Genomic DNA, 16,287 nt, shown 5'->3' with positions numbered 1-16,287 from the left:
GCAGTGAGGGTCAACACTAGACTGTATAATGATAAAATAAGAAAAGAAAGAGTGCTTCTAATTGGAGGCTGAGGCAGAGGGAGATATGGACAAAATTGCCAGTCTTTTCCAGGGATGTTTGAACATCAAACCCATGTTCAGACAGCAAACATGGAAGAAAATGTACAGAGACCAGTGTGGCATTTAATCCAGCTTGTTTATTAGAAATAAAATCACCAAGTATGCAAGCGCTATTGACTGCAACATGAAAATCACAGCCATTAAGAATAACTTAACAAAATGCTTGTTGGTTTTAACCATCATTTCAAGGAACGCTGCTGGTTTATTCTCTTCTACAGCACTTGTGTTCCCAGGACTGCTATATGAACATCTCCATCATGGGAGGATATCAGCTCTAGACAGCAGATTTATTGCTCTTCTGTGAAACCAATAAACAGCAGAAATGTGAGCCAATTTCCCACAGGTTGAAGCCTGAACTCTTCTACGGTCAGATTCATTATGCATACAGTACATCATATGTCAAAACTAAATTTCCTTCCCCTTGAGCGCTCTAGAAAGCGCAATAACATTATCACACCCAAACTGCACACTATCATGCATCTGCACATTCAAGATACTCTCCGCATTTCCACCAGATGTTTTTCAATGGAATAAGCCTGATCTGTAATTACTGTGACCTACAAGAGAGAGAGATGTGTAGGCCGCCACTCTGCTTCTTTGCATTCATGTCCCAGGGTTGTTTTTTAAAAATATAAATCCCAGCACCTCCTTTAATCTCCTTACACACTAACATCCTCTTTAAAAAATCACTAACACAGTGGCAAATAGATGCTGCTCTGGCCAGTAGAAGAGCCCAAATTGCACATTTACACTTTCATGTTTGCAAATATAGCTTTGATTTGAATGCATTGTAAAGCTAGTATATGAACTTCTATATCACATTTTTTTTTAAAAACACTTATAATCAGAAAAAAAAAAATAATTCCAAATAGTATGGTTTTCATCATTTTATTACAGTAATGATTTATACATTTTTTTACTATTTGTTTCTTGCAATACAATGAGATTTCTTTAATCAGTAAATCAACTGATCTTGACTGATGTACTACAAAAATCTATATACAAATTGTTATATATTATACAATTTACAATTGTTGTACTGTATATAATGCATATGTATTTTTGTGAGATTTTGGAGATGAGGTGTGTTACTGTCATGAAATAATATCACAATGTCAAATTTTTATGGTCCTAAAAAAAGTATAATTAAACTAAATATAATTATTAAATAAAATATATAACAAACATGTACATTATATATTTATTACAATTTAATTAATTCATATTGTATAATGCCATGTAAAATACAAAATAAGACTTTTTTTTATAAATATAGCAGATGCTTTAGTGCACAGACTGTGAAACAAGGCTACATTTGCAAATGTCAAATAACTTCCATTACTTTGTACCTCAGAGCTACTTCCATTATATTGTCAGATTTCATTATAATAATGATATGGCTGTTATCTAGCACAAGAAATGAACAATCAGCCTGGGAAAATGGAGACAACCTACTGTGCTGAAACGGGGACATGTTTCTCTACGTTACAGACTTTGAGAATCAGAAATTAGGATGACGAGATATAATTCAAAAACTCAACGCAGAGCTGTTTTGAAATGAGACCGAAGACCTTCAGTAGTCCTTTTTAATTGTCCCCCTGATAATAAAACAACTGCAATGCAACTTTGTACAAACAGCAAGTCTGGAACCTTCACATCTGTCAACGATGTACTTATGGAAATAGCTGCATACCTGTCTCCCAGAAGTACAGAGACTTCCCATCTCCTGTCGTTTGGGAGTAAGCGGTCCAGATTCCACAGAGTAGTAAAAATAACCTCCATAAACACAGGGACACTGTCCTTGCACCCCTAACCCCAAGTCCCATGGCTCCCCTGAGTCGGGTAAAATCCACTCGGTCGGGAGAAAAATAAACCCCAACGAGAGCAGAGAAAGAAGTTCAGTCGCACTGAAAAGACTGAAAGAGTTTGCGTGCCTCTTCAGTTAGTGCTCCCCGAAGGAACGGAGCGTGTGGTGGATTTCCTGGGCTTCTGCTCCGCTGGTTGGCTGGAGCGAAAAGGAGAATGCTCTGGCTGAACAATAGTGAACAGCAGCCACTGCTGCTACTGCTGCCGCTGTCCTCTGCCTACTGCAGCTGACTGACGCCGCATCTCTCCTCCCTCTGCCTCTCTCTCTCTCTCTCTCTCCCTCTCTCTCTCTCTCTCTCTCTCTCTCTCTCTCTCTCTCAAGCTTAGGGCAGAAGGACGCTCCTTCGCCATGCTCCTGTGACGCTAAAGTATACAACAAGATACGAGGGGAGTGCTGTCGCTAAGGGAGGGAAGGGGAAAGAGGGAGATTTATGTACTGCATATTTTCTGTTTCTGTTTGCTGGGATACTGGATTTGTATGAAGTTAGAAGTGCATACGAAGGAAATTATAAATTATATTGAGTTGCACTAAATACTCTGCCAAAAATACTAAATTAACACGCCTCTAAAATAAGTATTTCACTCTTATTACAATAGTATAATGGTTTGCAAATGGATTCATTTGGATGAAGTGCATTTTCAAATGGTCCAAATGTTCAAATATTAAAAATGTCATAATTTTTATATAATTTCTACCACAATATCATGTCAGCCATGAAAAAAAAAAAAAACTGTACAATCGATGATTTTAAACCGCACAATTGTACTGTACTCAACATACTCAGTCTGTTCTCAGTATATCGACAGACTACAGCTTTTGATGTCTTAACACAGGCAGAGATCACTAAATCTTAATGACTGTCTTGTTAATCCACTTTCCTGAGCGGATACTGGCACGGGCATGAGAGCGGACTCAATATCAGTGTGTGAGGCTCAAGAGTCAAGACACTTTCACAATAGAGCTTTTGGTGAGGATTTGAGTCCAACTGACAGCAGAGTTTCGTGTATTCAGCTGTTAAAGTGACTGATTTAAACTCAGATGTGAAATGGCAAATTGCATTAGACTGTACTTTAAAAAGAGTGTAACAATTTTGTTATATAAGAATTCACTAAATACATCCAGACGCTGTTTTAGATGCTCAATACTGGATCTACATCAAGCGTATATTTGCTGCTATACACAGAAAACGGAACAGTAAAAACAGCAAACATATCAGGTGCAAAAATACTTCAGTCACTAAATGCACAAAAAATGAATGGGGCGAAAAAATTTTAAGATGATGCAAAGATGCAAGATACTTCATCCTTGAAACTTCTAGCTTATGTCCAAAAATCAACCAATAATAAAGTTATTGAACAATAACAGTTGCAAATCTTAGGTTAATTATAACTTTATCATATCAAACATATAGCAGATAGATCAAGTGTTCATGCTAATTATCAAGATCAAATGAGATTTGATAATCATTTTCACCCAACCTAAAGGCAATATATTTGTTGTGCAAGAAAATAATGAACGATTTGTCATTTTTGGGTTAACTATTTCTTCATACATTAATCAGAAGAGCAATTATTAACACAAAATAATTAGAGAAAAAATATCAAAACATGAATGCACCTTCAAGAATTCAAGATTCTCTAATATAGCAAAAGCCACCTTAAGTCTAAAGTAGAATACAACGAAATGCATGCAAACACAAAAAGGCAAACATCACTGACACATCAAGAGATACACCTCATTCATTAAAAATGTGTCTGGGAGTCTGTAGTAGTGCAGTGGTTGGTAGTTTTATGAATGACAGCTGAACCCTGCAGGAGACCTTCTCTTCCACTCCAGTGGTCAGATGAGAGAAGCCACTCAAGCAGAACCTGTCCCGGTCAGAGCTAATGTTCACTCAACACCACTGTGAAGCACCCAGAGCACAGGCACAGCTCGTGCCAACATAGAGATGGACTACAACACCAATCACTTTTTTTTAGTTAGGGAGATTAGCCATATATATATATATATGTAAAACACTGAATGGAAATGGTAAGATGTGCATAAAATATTGAAAAAATTTATGCACTCAACTGAAGTATAAACGCATTTACATCATAGCTTGTGACAATTATAATTTGAGTATCAAGCAGTATGCCAGTAAAGACCGAATATATCGCAATGCATGCAAATATTAAGCCTCAGACGTCACACCAACGGACAGTTGGATGAACGTCTGATGCATATGATACAAAATTGGAAACACTTCAGGAGTTTCTTAATCGGATAGGTTGAATTATACTGGATTTTCGGGAGACACGTGTCACTTTCTTTGACATTCCTCCTGGAAACAAAGATGCGTTGATGCCAAGCCTCCTAGAGAAGAAAGCCATCGTGTTTACAGCTGTGAAAATGAGCGCTTATCAGGATCAGATAAACTCTGGATTTATGTGAAATATGTAAAGTTTGAGTTTTACACACTGGTCTGTTTTTGTGGGGACACTTCCTCGCCCCTAAATACAGTATGACGCAGCACAAAAATAAATGTGATTGGTTGCTTTACCTGTCAGTTATATGGCCTCTTGTGGGGGTCCTTGGCCATTTAAAGTGGCCAGGGTTCCCTGACCTTCTGCTGTCAGTCTGAATTATAGGTATTATAGGAATATTCCACACATGTTATGCAGCTTAGAATCAGGGCTATATGTGCAAATTGTGGACAAATCCCTCTTTTATAAGTCTATATTCTTTTAATGAATCCATGATTCCGGTTCTAATCCAGGCCCATTCTCATTGTGTTGTGCATCATTGATTATAGCCATCTTAAAGGTAATGCAGATAAAGCCATTAATTTAATCTGATCAAACCTGAAGTATCATGACTCAGCTGAAGCCAAAGTTAACATATGAAGAGATGATTGTACTAAAAAAGCATGCACAAGGTTCTCTATCCTTCCTTCACACTGAAGTCATCATATTTTGTGGCTTCAACAATTTAAGAAAAACAATTGTGTCTAAAAAACTAAAGCGATAAATGGCTTTTCCTTGAATTTCTTTGCCAAGTCTAAATCCTCATGGCCTGAGAAGTACTGAATACTGCCAGAGGAGGATGACAGTTTGTCTGGCCGTAGTGACAGGCCTGCGATAGATTAGACTGCGGTCCCAGAATCACAAGGCAAATGAGATGACAGCAGTGGCAATGTCTCGCAGGACTGACAGTCCCATAGTGATGCCTGAAGCCAGTGACTCATGTTCACAGAAGAAGAAGATGAATGAAGAGTCCAAAACAGACAGCTGAAGCTAACGGTTCAATCGACTGAACAATCACAACACTGATCCTGCCACCTGGCACTCACAACCCGATTCCCATATTAATATACCATATTATTTAAACTGAAAAACATGGTAATATCATGGTAATGTTGTGTACTGTAGGAAAATGTCTTTATCTGCTGTTTTTTTCTTCATTTAAAAGTGAGTGTTGAACTTCATCGGTTATAAATGCTGACAGAAACGGTCAACGTTTTGGACAAACCACAGAGAAACAAAGTAAAGATTCATTTACGAATGGAGCATCACTAATTCTAAATATATGCCATAAAATTCAGATTTACTAAAATTGGTCATATTTTCTATTTAATACATTTCTTTATCCAAAAATGTCCTAAGCTTATGAAATGTAACTGTTAGGTATATACAGTAAATAAATTTAAAATAATTATATTTTATGGAGGCACACTACTTAAATTCCAATAAATAAATTCTACTATAGTAACACCACTGGCATGCATGCATAAATAAAAAAATTTTTTTTACCCCTTTTAGACAAAGCATCACATCTGATTAAATAAATGTGTGTGTATGTATCTGTGGTGTGTGCGTGTTTTGTGGGTAGGGTCTGTGCTGGATTATGAGCTTAAATCATCCTGTTACCTCTCTGTTGACCTACTCTGAGCTCATAGAGGGGAAAACCAATTAGTCTGATGAGATTCTTCAAATGCGTTTCTGCTCTCCAGAAGTGATGTGATTCTTATCCACATAAATGCATAATTATTTCATGCTCAACTGATGAGCAGAAATTCTAAAATCTCCACAAACTCTTACTGTCAACTATGCATCATCCCAAACATCTTCATGAACCCATCTGAAGTGTTTCCATACACATGCTTAACTTGATCCTCACACTAATCCACCAGTGAATCAGTGCTGTAATTCCAGCGAAAGCTCATCAGAGCACAATGGCAGTGAGCCCTTATTCAGACAACTGTTGAGCAAACACGGAGACAAACACAAACAGTGCTTTGCTTGAAGCTTTGCATGGCTCCAAACGTGTAAAGTTTCCTTCTCATTCAGCAACAGAACCAGTAACTCATAAATTAAATCAATCAACTCTTCTTTAAATGTGCTAGCTATATAAGCAACTGACAAAAAGTGAGTTTGAGATTTTGCCTTTTTACTAGCATCCATTTCATAAATACCTGAACATATTTGATTACTTTTGATCTAAATTGTTTATCACATTGATTTTAATGGGATTATTATGTACCATAAAAAATATCAAGCGCAAGGTTCTGGGTTCGATTCCCCGGGAACACATGATAGGTAAAAATTGATAGCCTGAATGCACTGTAAGTCGCTCTGGATAAAAGCGTCTGCTAAATGCATAAATTTAATTTAATTTAGCCAGAAGAGTCACATTCGTCCAGGGACAAGAGTGAAAGTGAAATGACATTCAGACAAGTAAGGTGACCCATATTCAGAATTTGTGCTTTGCATTTAACCCATCCAAAGTGCACACACACAGCAGTGAACACACACACACTGTGAACACACACCCAGAGCAGTGGGCATCATTTATGTTGCGGCACCTGGGGAGCAGTTGAGGGTTCGGTGCCCTGCTCAAGGGCACCTCAATCGTGGTATTGCCAGCCCGAGACTTGAACCCACAACCCTAGGGTTAGGAGTCAAACTCTCTAACCACTAGGCCATGACTTCCCACCAAGAGCACATAGAGTTAAACACAGAACCAACTACAATACTCAAACAAAACAACTGATAAAAGTAAGATCAAGCAAAACATTTTCAAATCTCCTTTAAAACAGTTTTAAAAAGACATTTAAAGTACCCAGGGATGGAAAAGACTCTAATTTAACTACAGTTTGCAAATCATTCCATGAAACTTTAAACCTGAAAGAGCCTTAACAATGAACATATACATATGCAGTTTCCTCCTATGATGTAAAGAAGACCATAATTAGTAATAAAAAAGTGACTTTTAAAATGTAACGCACTCTAATTACAAGTACTTATTTTTTGGAATCTAATGACTAATCCACATTAGATTTTATAATCAGTTGCTACTCGGCAGTGATCACTTATACAATAAGGTGATAAATTGCTTTAGTTTAGTAATAAGAGCATGTTTTTTTTTTTAAATAATCCACCCATAAAGAAAAAAAAAAGTAAGCCATTTCAGAGCAAATACATAAATATTTGAGATGTTATGAATGCTGACACTCACCAAAAGGCTTTTTTTTTCTCTGTCTATTGTTAATATTTGGTTCAATTAAATATAATGGTCATAATTAGCTATTATAAGAAAAGAGTGGGGTGATTTGGGTTGGTTCTCAATAATATGAAAATTCAATGAAAAATGTCTGAGGCGCCACTTCTGAGGGGGCTGGCAGGTTTGATTTCACTGAGAGTATCAAAGTAAATGTGGGTCGACAGTATTAAAGCGAACCGACAACAGAGCCGAGAAAGAAACAGGTCAGACTGAACTGCAATTGGGATTACTCTGTCAAATTAATAGAAAAAGATCCAGCTGCTGATTCTTGTTGAACTACATTTAACACAGCATTTCAAAGACAGTCAATTCTGGTTTGTTAAACCACAGAAGTGACTGTCGAGAAACACAACCGGTGATCAGAGAAGCCTGGGTTTCATTCTAACTCACGTATATTTAAATGAAAAAGAAAGGAAGAAAATTGAATCCGTATATGTCCTTGAAGTTCATTCATTTACTCTCTCTGGGTACGTGAGGAAATTACAGAAAACACTCTGCCTCTGACCTCTACTGTAACGGCCTCATTAGGAGATTTCATGAGCAGCGGGACACACCGTTCATTATCATCGGCATCATACTAACAAACACTGACGGCTCATGACAGGCAGTCACGTGTCATTCATCAAAAGCTCACTGTCACTCACAGCACTTCAATCAAGGGTGCAATATCAAATGCTTATATCAACAGAAGGCATTTCCACGAATAAGCTGCACTTAATTAGAAACGCAAAGTATTTAATGATTATTGCCTGATAGTAAAACTGTATTTAGACATGCCCCAAACTTTGGTAAATTGACTGCAAATATTTGCAAAGCTTTTTATGAATGCTAAAACAAAATAAAGAAGTGGCCCTTTCACTGGCCATTTCTCAAAAAAAAAAAAAACGGTCTTCATTTTTTGTCAAATTTCATGTCAAACTTGTCCAAGTTGTTAATAAAACAAAGATAACTGGAATACATTGGTCAAGAAAATACAATTTAAAATGATTCTACTTGAACATTTCACATTTAATTAAACGTTTTACTTTATTATTTGTTTGTGAGATTTACTAACAATTTCTAAATGTGTAAACTGTTTATACAATAGACAGTGTAGTATACAATCTAGTCAAGTAACATTAATTACTAAAAACATATTTTTATATATATTTTAAATATATTTTGATATAGTATTTTGTTGTTGTTGATGATTAAACAAAATATTGAAAATATTGCAAACCTAATGAAAAAAAATTTCAGAAATTGCATGATATATATTTAATCTGACTTTCATTTGATTATCAACATTTTATAAATGTTAAATTAAACAGGTGGTTCTTCTTATACTGATTTGTTGAGAAGGTGTGGAAATTACACTCTGATGTGGTGTTGTACTTTAAACAATCTAGTAACACAATAACCACCACCTAGTCACATGTGAACTCATTTTAAATACTAAAACATAAAAGTAATATTTATTTTTAATGTTAATGCTTAATTAATTTATTGCTTGAACTTCATAAAAAAAGCTCAATTCAAAATTAGCTAATAAAAAAAAATTGCAAACCTTGCAAAAGATTAGTAGAAAATAAATGATTTATGCAATGTTCAGTTTGACCTCCTGAGTTAGACATTTTATGAGTGTTAAATGAAACAATCAGTCCTTAAACACTGACGGTTTAATAAAGAAAAAAACTGATTTAATTTCTCATGCCCAATTTTGAAATCCATTCATGCAATGTGTCAGAAACAATCTACAGTCAAAGAAGAATAACCAAGTACAATCTAGTTCTGTTTGGTCCTAAAGTCCTTTGCACTTTCAAAGCCTGAGTCCCTCATCACCACCAGACCACACAGCAATCTGATCAATTAAAGGGTTATTTTGGAGAACAGAGAGGAAGGACCAGAATACACTCCCATTTTCTGTTATGATTTGGTCAACAACACCATGGGAAAACATGGCATATTTCATAAATGACAACTAAACTAAAACGTTTTAGAGGCTGAAATAAGCATAGTAATGGCAAAGCTTGCTCGTTTGGTCTAGAAATTCAACAAAATAAAATACTATGTTCTTCTCTGATTCATTTCCCCATAAAACACACTAAAAGACATTCACGTTATATAATCTTTTAAGAAGGTGAACTGGTAACAAAAGTGTTTTTTTTTTTGTGACATTTTGTGTCTTGTTGAAGTCAGATTCGGTATTGCAGACAATGTAGATTGAAAACAATATAAAAATAGTATGTCCTTATTCTCAGTATGTATAAAACAGTAGAAGAAAAGTACATGAAAATGGCAAGAAAAAGATTCTGACAAGAAAAGAAAGAAAGTGTTTGGATTACTTTATGTTTGTGCAAAGGAACTGTTAGTTTAAAAATAACATTTAAGAGCCATGTGGCAAAATAAAATCCACAACATCAATAATGTTTCTTATTCTTATCTTATCTTTTTGTGACATTTTGTGTCTTGTCTTGTTAAAATAATTTTAACAAGAAGGTGAAAAAGAAAAACAATGACAGAAGATATTCTTTTAACAGGTTGTGTCTCTCTAAAGAGTGAAAGACAGGCAACAACTATTTTAATTAAATACTATACTACTTTAAAATAATTACTACTCCAGTAATTATTCTTTGCATTTAACCCATCCAAAGTTCACAAACACAGCAGTGAACAGTGTGAGTTAAACACAGAACCAACTACAAAACAAGATACTCAAACAACTGATAAAAGTAAGATCAAGCAAAACATGTTCAAATCTCCTTTAAAACGGTTTTAAAAAGACATTTAAAGTACCCAGGGATGGAAAAGACTCTAATTTAACTACAGTTTGCAAATCATTCCATAAAAGGAAAAAGCACATTTTCCAAATTCCTAGCAGACTTTTGAAACTTTAAACCTGAAAGAGCCTTAACAATGAACATATACATATGCAGTTTCCTCCTATGATGTAAAGAAGACCATAATTAGTAATAAAAAAGTGACTTTTAAAATGTAACGCACTCTAATTACAAGTACTTATTTTTTGGAATCTAATTACTAAAACAATGACAGAAGATATTATTTTAACAGGTTGTGTCTCTCTAAAGAGTGAAAGACAGGCAAAAACTATTTTAATTAAATCCTATACTACTTTAAAATAATTACTACTCCAGTAGTTTATGCATTTTAATTTAAAATGAATAATTCAAAATTAAAACGGGTCTCAGATTAGAAAATCTATTTCACTTCATTCCAACACTGCCATCTGTTGGATTCAAAATATCAGGAAAAACAAATGCACGTGGTCTGAGCTTTTTGTATCTTTCAAATGTTCGTACTTTATATTGATATTATAACTTATTCCTGTTGATGGATTTGTTTAAAGTGACAGAAACCAACTAACCATAAAACATCACAGAGCTCAAAGTCATTGCAAACACTCACTGAGAGCCTATGTGCTGTTGCTTGTTTCCCTCCAAACAAATCGATGTCACTTCCTGTAGGGTGATGACGTTAGGGATTTTACCAGCAGGAAAGTAATGGGAGTTACCCAAAGTTAACAGATCAGGGTGTTTTTAGACCATGATACCTGATTGGCTGACGTCATAGTGACGGTAGGTTTAGGGGGATTATTTTGATTGCATGCATATGCATGTGGAAACATTAAAACTTACAACACAGAATGAATTATGTATATATATATATATATATATATATATATATATACACATACATACATACATACATACATACATACATACATACATATATATATATAGGTATATACAAACATATATATATATATATATATATATATATATATATATATATATATATATATATATATATATATATATATATATATATATACAATAAAATATATAATATATTTTGGACTAAGTAGCATTGTATGTCCATCTACAAAAATGACTAGTTACTATTAGTCCTAATATCACAGAAACAGAACAGATGTGAGATGTTTTTTTTTTTTTTTTGAGGAAACTAGCCTCATCTTGCCCAATACTTAAAATAGTTCAAGTCTTGTTCTGACTTGACTGACATGATTCTTCTTTCAGGTGTGTGCAATATTTAGTTCAGCTATAAAAACCTATTGTAATCTGAGTAATCACAGATCTCTTCTGGCCAAAAATGAGGAAACACATATTTAACCTAAATATTGAACTGTAATGTTTTCACTTTATTTGAAGTCTCTGCAGGAATATTTATATAATTTTATATAACATAAAAAAAATTTATTATATGTAATTGTTGAGTACTATATACAGTATGTGTGTGTGTGTATTCCCTTAGTTGTAGTAACACCAGTAAATCTTGACCTTGTGAAGACTTTTTTTGTTTGTTTTTTGTCCCTATGAGGAAAACAGCTTAATCGTTATACACTATGAAATTTTTGAAAAATCTTAAACAGCAGAAAGTTTGGTTAGGAGTACGTTTACAGGTAGGGTTAGGGTAGGGGGTTAGAAAATACAGTTTGTACAGTATAAAAACTCTCTCTCTCTCTTTCTCTGTGTGTGTGTGTGTGTGTCTTATCTGGCTGGTTATAGGTTTCTTTCCAGTCTTGAAATATGAGGGTGTGGCTATAGAGGGACAGTAATTAGTAAAGAAAATCACTGTTCCTGTTTCATTTGAGCACATTCATTGCCATCAGTCACATAACCTGCTGAAACAGGTAAGAGAAATTCAGTGACAATTGAATCAGTCTTATTGTGTTGTGTGTTATTGTAAAGGTCAGTGATTATAGCTAGATGTTTCATGTCAGCAATAGTGATTTCTGTTCTTTTTTGTCTGGTTTATGGTTATCAAGGAACCACTTCTTTTGTCTGTGTAATTGCTGTAGGGTATGTGTGACGTTTGGATAATCATAACACTAAGTATATGGCCAGAAACATACTAAAAGTATTTTTGTTTCCCGGGGGTATAGGGAGGAGTGTAATCCAGGCTAACAAATATTCAGCAATAAACCTAAAAGATTCATGGTCTGAATATATTCTTTGTGTGTAAGGGTTATGATTTCTTTTGCAATCCAGATCCAGTCGGACAGCATTTTTCCCAGCAGCATGTACAGGCTTAATACAGGCCCAAAGGCTTTTCTAGCAAACTCCCTGTGTTAGCCTTTAGCTTTAAAAGTTTTTCTACTACATATGTGAAGGTAACTTTGTGATAAAAATGTCAGGTATATTTGATAGAAAAACTGTATGGCTTTACAACTATGCAGACATATCGAAACTTAGATGATTATATGAGTTGACTAATGCTTTGGATTTCCTGTTAACACCAGATGACCCATACTGCATTATATGTGCTGATGGTTATCACTTTCAAGACAGTCTTGTTTTGATGACATACACTTGCATATGAAAACAAACACTGACACAAAGATATGGCATTGACATTTCTGACAGATTTCTGACGATAGATAGATAGATAGATAGATAGATAGATAGATAGATAGATAGATAGATAGATAGATAGATAGATAGATAGATAGATAGATAGATAGATAGATAGATATTTTCTCATATGGATGTTTAATGTATTAACAGAATAACGAGATGGCGTACTCCACACAAACACTGGCTGGAGGCTGCTTTGGAAAAATATACAAGGAGAAGTATGGAGACACATGGGCTGCTCTGAAGAGAGTTCCTATAGGACTCATCAGCAAACAACAGCTGGAGAGAGAATGCCGAGTTTATCGGTGTGTATATATATCCGATATATCTTTAATGTTTAACTACTCAGCTTAAAATGATAACCATGAAACATGACTTTTAAACTCCAGTAATGCTCGGCATACAAACGTGGTGAGGCTTCTCGGTGATCCTTGGCTGAAAGACTCCAAGTGGAACATTCCTTTGGAGTTCATCTCTGGGGAAGATCTTGAGATGACCATCTTCAAAGTACAGCTTTCTAAAATACAGGTAAAGATGTCTAACGCAGCTCAAATAAAAAATCTGTCATCCTTTACTCGCCATTCTCTTCTTTCTTCAGTGAGACAGATGAAGAAAAAACAGAAGTTTAGCTGAATGTCATGGTTGGGTGCTTTTTTTCATATAATTCAAACAGTGCTTTAAGTGGCCCAAAAAAGGTGCCGGTACTCTATTATAGCCAATTAATTTTTTTCTTTTCTTTTCTGTTTTTTTTTTTTTTTTTTTTTTGTTTTTTTGATGACTCCCCTCATCCCCTGAGGTAACAACAACTATACTGAAGGGCTTTTATATACAGCAGTCAACATATAAATCATTTTTGTTTGAGCTAGAAAGAACTACTGAACATAAATAAAATGTGCAAAAGAATTTTGAAAAAATAGCCTTAGAAAGAGCTACTGCATTACTGCATTCAAACTCCCAAACTGACTCAAATGATTCGCGAACCCACTCCGAACTCCCGAACTGATTCAAATGAGTCGCGATCCCCAAACTGACTCAAATGATTCGCGAACCCGCTACTAACTCCCGAACTGATTCAAATGATTCGCGTTCCCCGAACTGATTCAAATGATTTGCGAACCCGTTACGAACTCCCGAACTGACTCAAATGATTCGTGATCACCAAACTGACTCAAATGATTCGCGAACCCGCTTTGAACTCCCGAGTTGACTCAAATTATTCGCAAACCCGCTACGAACCCTCAAATTGATTCAAATGATCCGCAAAGCCGCTCCGAACTCCCAAACTGACTCAAATGATTTGAGAACCCGATCCGAACTCCCGACCTGACTCAAATGATTCACGCTCCATACTCTGAACTAGTAAGAATTATGAAGCGTGCGTTGTGAAGGGCGCTCTGAAAAGCGGCAGCGCAGGCAAATGATTAAAACCTCTATTAAAACAGATGTCCAGATGAGCGTAGCGGTAGGCCTACGCTAAAAGCACGTTCTGGGCACACTGAGAGGTGGCGGTACGCTCAAGAGCTATATTTGGAAGTGGCGGTACTGAGTACCAGTGCTTACCGGCCCACTTAAAGCACTGAAAAAATATATAATACTAATCTATAATTGTATTTATATTTTAAAATTGCATATTGATATAATATAATAATGTATAATTTAGAAGAAAGTAGCTATTCCAGGTGCCATATTCCATACAATATAATGGTATTGCTGACATGTTTTCTGTTCTATAACAGCTAGCCAAATTCAGTTGGAATTTTGCTTGGTTTAATTAATAATTTACTGTATACTTTAATTGGGTCTTTGCACATTCAGTTACATCTCAAGTGACATAAGGATGAGTAATTGATGACAAAATTTGCATTGGCTGAACTATTTCTTTACAACATTTTTAAAAAGTATGCTTTAGATTATGTATTAGTGGAGCCAAAATGCAACAGTTTTTTGTCTTCTACAGCTGACTCCAGCAGTGAAAGCCACAATCATCACTGGCATGTGTGAAGGATTGTTGTTTCTGCACACTAAAGACATCGTCCACCAAGACCTCAAACCTGATAACATTATGGTGAGACTGAAAATGAGCTGTTGTTTTTTCAACTAAGTTTTCAACTAGGTTTCATTTGTCTTGGATATTGCTCCTAATAGTCTTCTGAAGAAATCATTGAGCAAAATTTGAGTTCTTATTGAAATCTATGACTTTTGATTGCAAAGACTCAAAAGCCTCTGCACTTGAAATCTTCTACACATTGTGGTGTATATTGACTAAATAAATAAACAGGTTCAATTTGATCAGCTTTTTTCCTAGAACATCAGAAAAGATACTTACTTCTCTTTTCCCATTTCAGGTGGAGCATCAAACCCATCGTGCCGTGATCATTGATCTAGGACTTGCTAAATTCTTTCGAAATGGACTCTCCTCTGCAGTAAACTTGGGCAATGAAGCATACTCTGCACCAGAGATCCTACAGATGAACGGTGTTCGTGACAAGCGTTCAGACGTTTGGGCCATGGGCAAAATCATAGCTGAACTCTGTGCCAGGATCAGGTTACCCACCCAGTTTGTCTCTCCCGTCAAGATTCGTGAAACTCTAAAAGACCAGCCGTACTGTAATCCAGTATCCAGAATGGTGGAACCCAATCCCAATTACAGAAGTACTATGGCTGGAGTCATTGCAGACATCAGGAGAGCTCCTTCAGCTCAACCAACAGACATTAGACCAAAAGACATCACAAGAGACATTACAAAAGACGTTACAAGAGATGTTACAAAAGACGTTACAAGAGACGTTACAAGAGACATCACAAGAGACGTTACAAGAGACATCACAAGAGACGTTACAAGGGACATCAAAAGAGACATCACAGTGACACATGGAAATGACATAAGGCCTAATCAAAAGTGGTATCCAGCAGGACCTTCTGTTCCTAAAGAGTTAAATAAACCTCAAGCTTTATATTATCGACAGAGTCCACCTCAACAGAGAGAGATGGGAAAGGCAATAGTACCGGTTAAGGGTGAGGCCTTGAATAAGCAGCTGTCCCTGATGTCATTTCCTTGTCCTCTCCCAGAAACCGGGAGAGTGACTCAGGAAAGCTACATCGAGGAGAATGGAGCTCTAGTATATAAAGAGATCGTCACGAAGGACGGGAGAATCGTTAAGTATGAGAAAGTGCAAATAACCAAAGATTCTTAAAAATAACACTTGTGAATAGACTTGTGTTCTTATAAACATTGGCAAGCACTTTCATTTTACACAGGTGAAAAGCTTTTTTGTAAATAGAAATTCCCACTGGAAAGCTATTATAGTGAAGTTGGTTTTATTTTAGGTTTTTGCTGATATCCTGCTTATGTTCATTTAACAGTCATTTGATGTAAAGAATAAC

The 16,287-nt window shown here is 35.6% G+C and overlaps 2 protein-coding genes across 2 annotated transcripts in view; one reads left to right on the top strand and one right to left on the bottom strand.

Annotated features, from left to right (window-relative positions):
- The window catches only part of LOC113059285 (thrombospondin type-1 domain-containing protein 7A), an 89,701-nt gene extending 87,468 nt beyond the window's left edge, over positions 1-2,233 (bottom strand). Inside the window, exon 1 of the mRNA XM_026227665.1 lies at positions 1,814-2,233. Coding sequence (XP_026083450.1) covers positions 1,814-1,946 — 133 coding nt within the window. The 5' untranslated portion in view covers positions 1,947-2,233. The remainder of the gene's footprint in view (positions 1-1,813) is intronic.
- A 9,887-nt stretch (positions 2,234-12,120) lies between these two features.
- Positions 12,121-16,275, top strand: LOC113059675 (cyclin-dependent kinase 1). Its single transcript, XM_026228220.1, has 5 exons — positions 12,121-12,179; positions 13,054-13,208; positions 13,293-13,431; positions 14,861-14,968; positions 15,249-16,275. Exons 2-5 carry the CDS (start codon positions 13,063-13,065, stop codon positions 16,095-16,097), a joined length of 1,242 nt encoding a protein of 413 aa, XP_026084005.1. The 5' UTR covers positions 12,121-12,179; positions 13,054-13,062; the 3' UTR covers positions 16,098-16,275.
- Positions 16,276-16,287: the final 12 nt, after the last annotated feature.

This window comes from Carassius auratus, chromosome 41 (genome assembly GCF_003368295.1).
Source record: "Carassius auratus strain Wakin chromosome 41, ASM336829v1, whole genome shotgun sequence".
Taxonomy (NCBI): Eukaryota; Metazoa; Chordata; class Actinopteri; order Cypriniformes; family Cyprinidae; genus Carassius; species Carassius auratus.
The sequence above is the reverse complement of the archived record's forward strand: the minus strand, read 5'-3'. Positions and strand labels throughout refer to the sequence as shown.

Bases quoted from the DNA above. Each gene is read 5' to 3' on its own strand.
- LOC113059675 (XM_026228220.1), top strand. From the start codon at position 13,063: ATGGCGTACTCCACACAAACACTGGCTGGAGGCTGCTTTGGAAAAATA. The intron at 13,432-14,860 runs GTAAAGATGTCT...TGTCTTCTACAG, and splicing joins TACAGCTTTCTAAAATACAG to CTGACTCCAGCAGTGAAAGC. The intron at 14,969-15,248 runs GTGAGACTGAAA...TTCCCATTTCAG, and splicing joins TCAAACCTGATAACATTATG to GTGGAGCATCAAACCCATCG.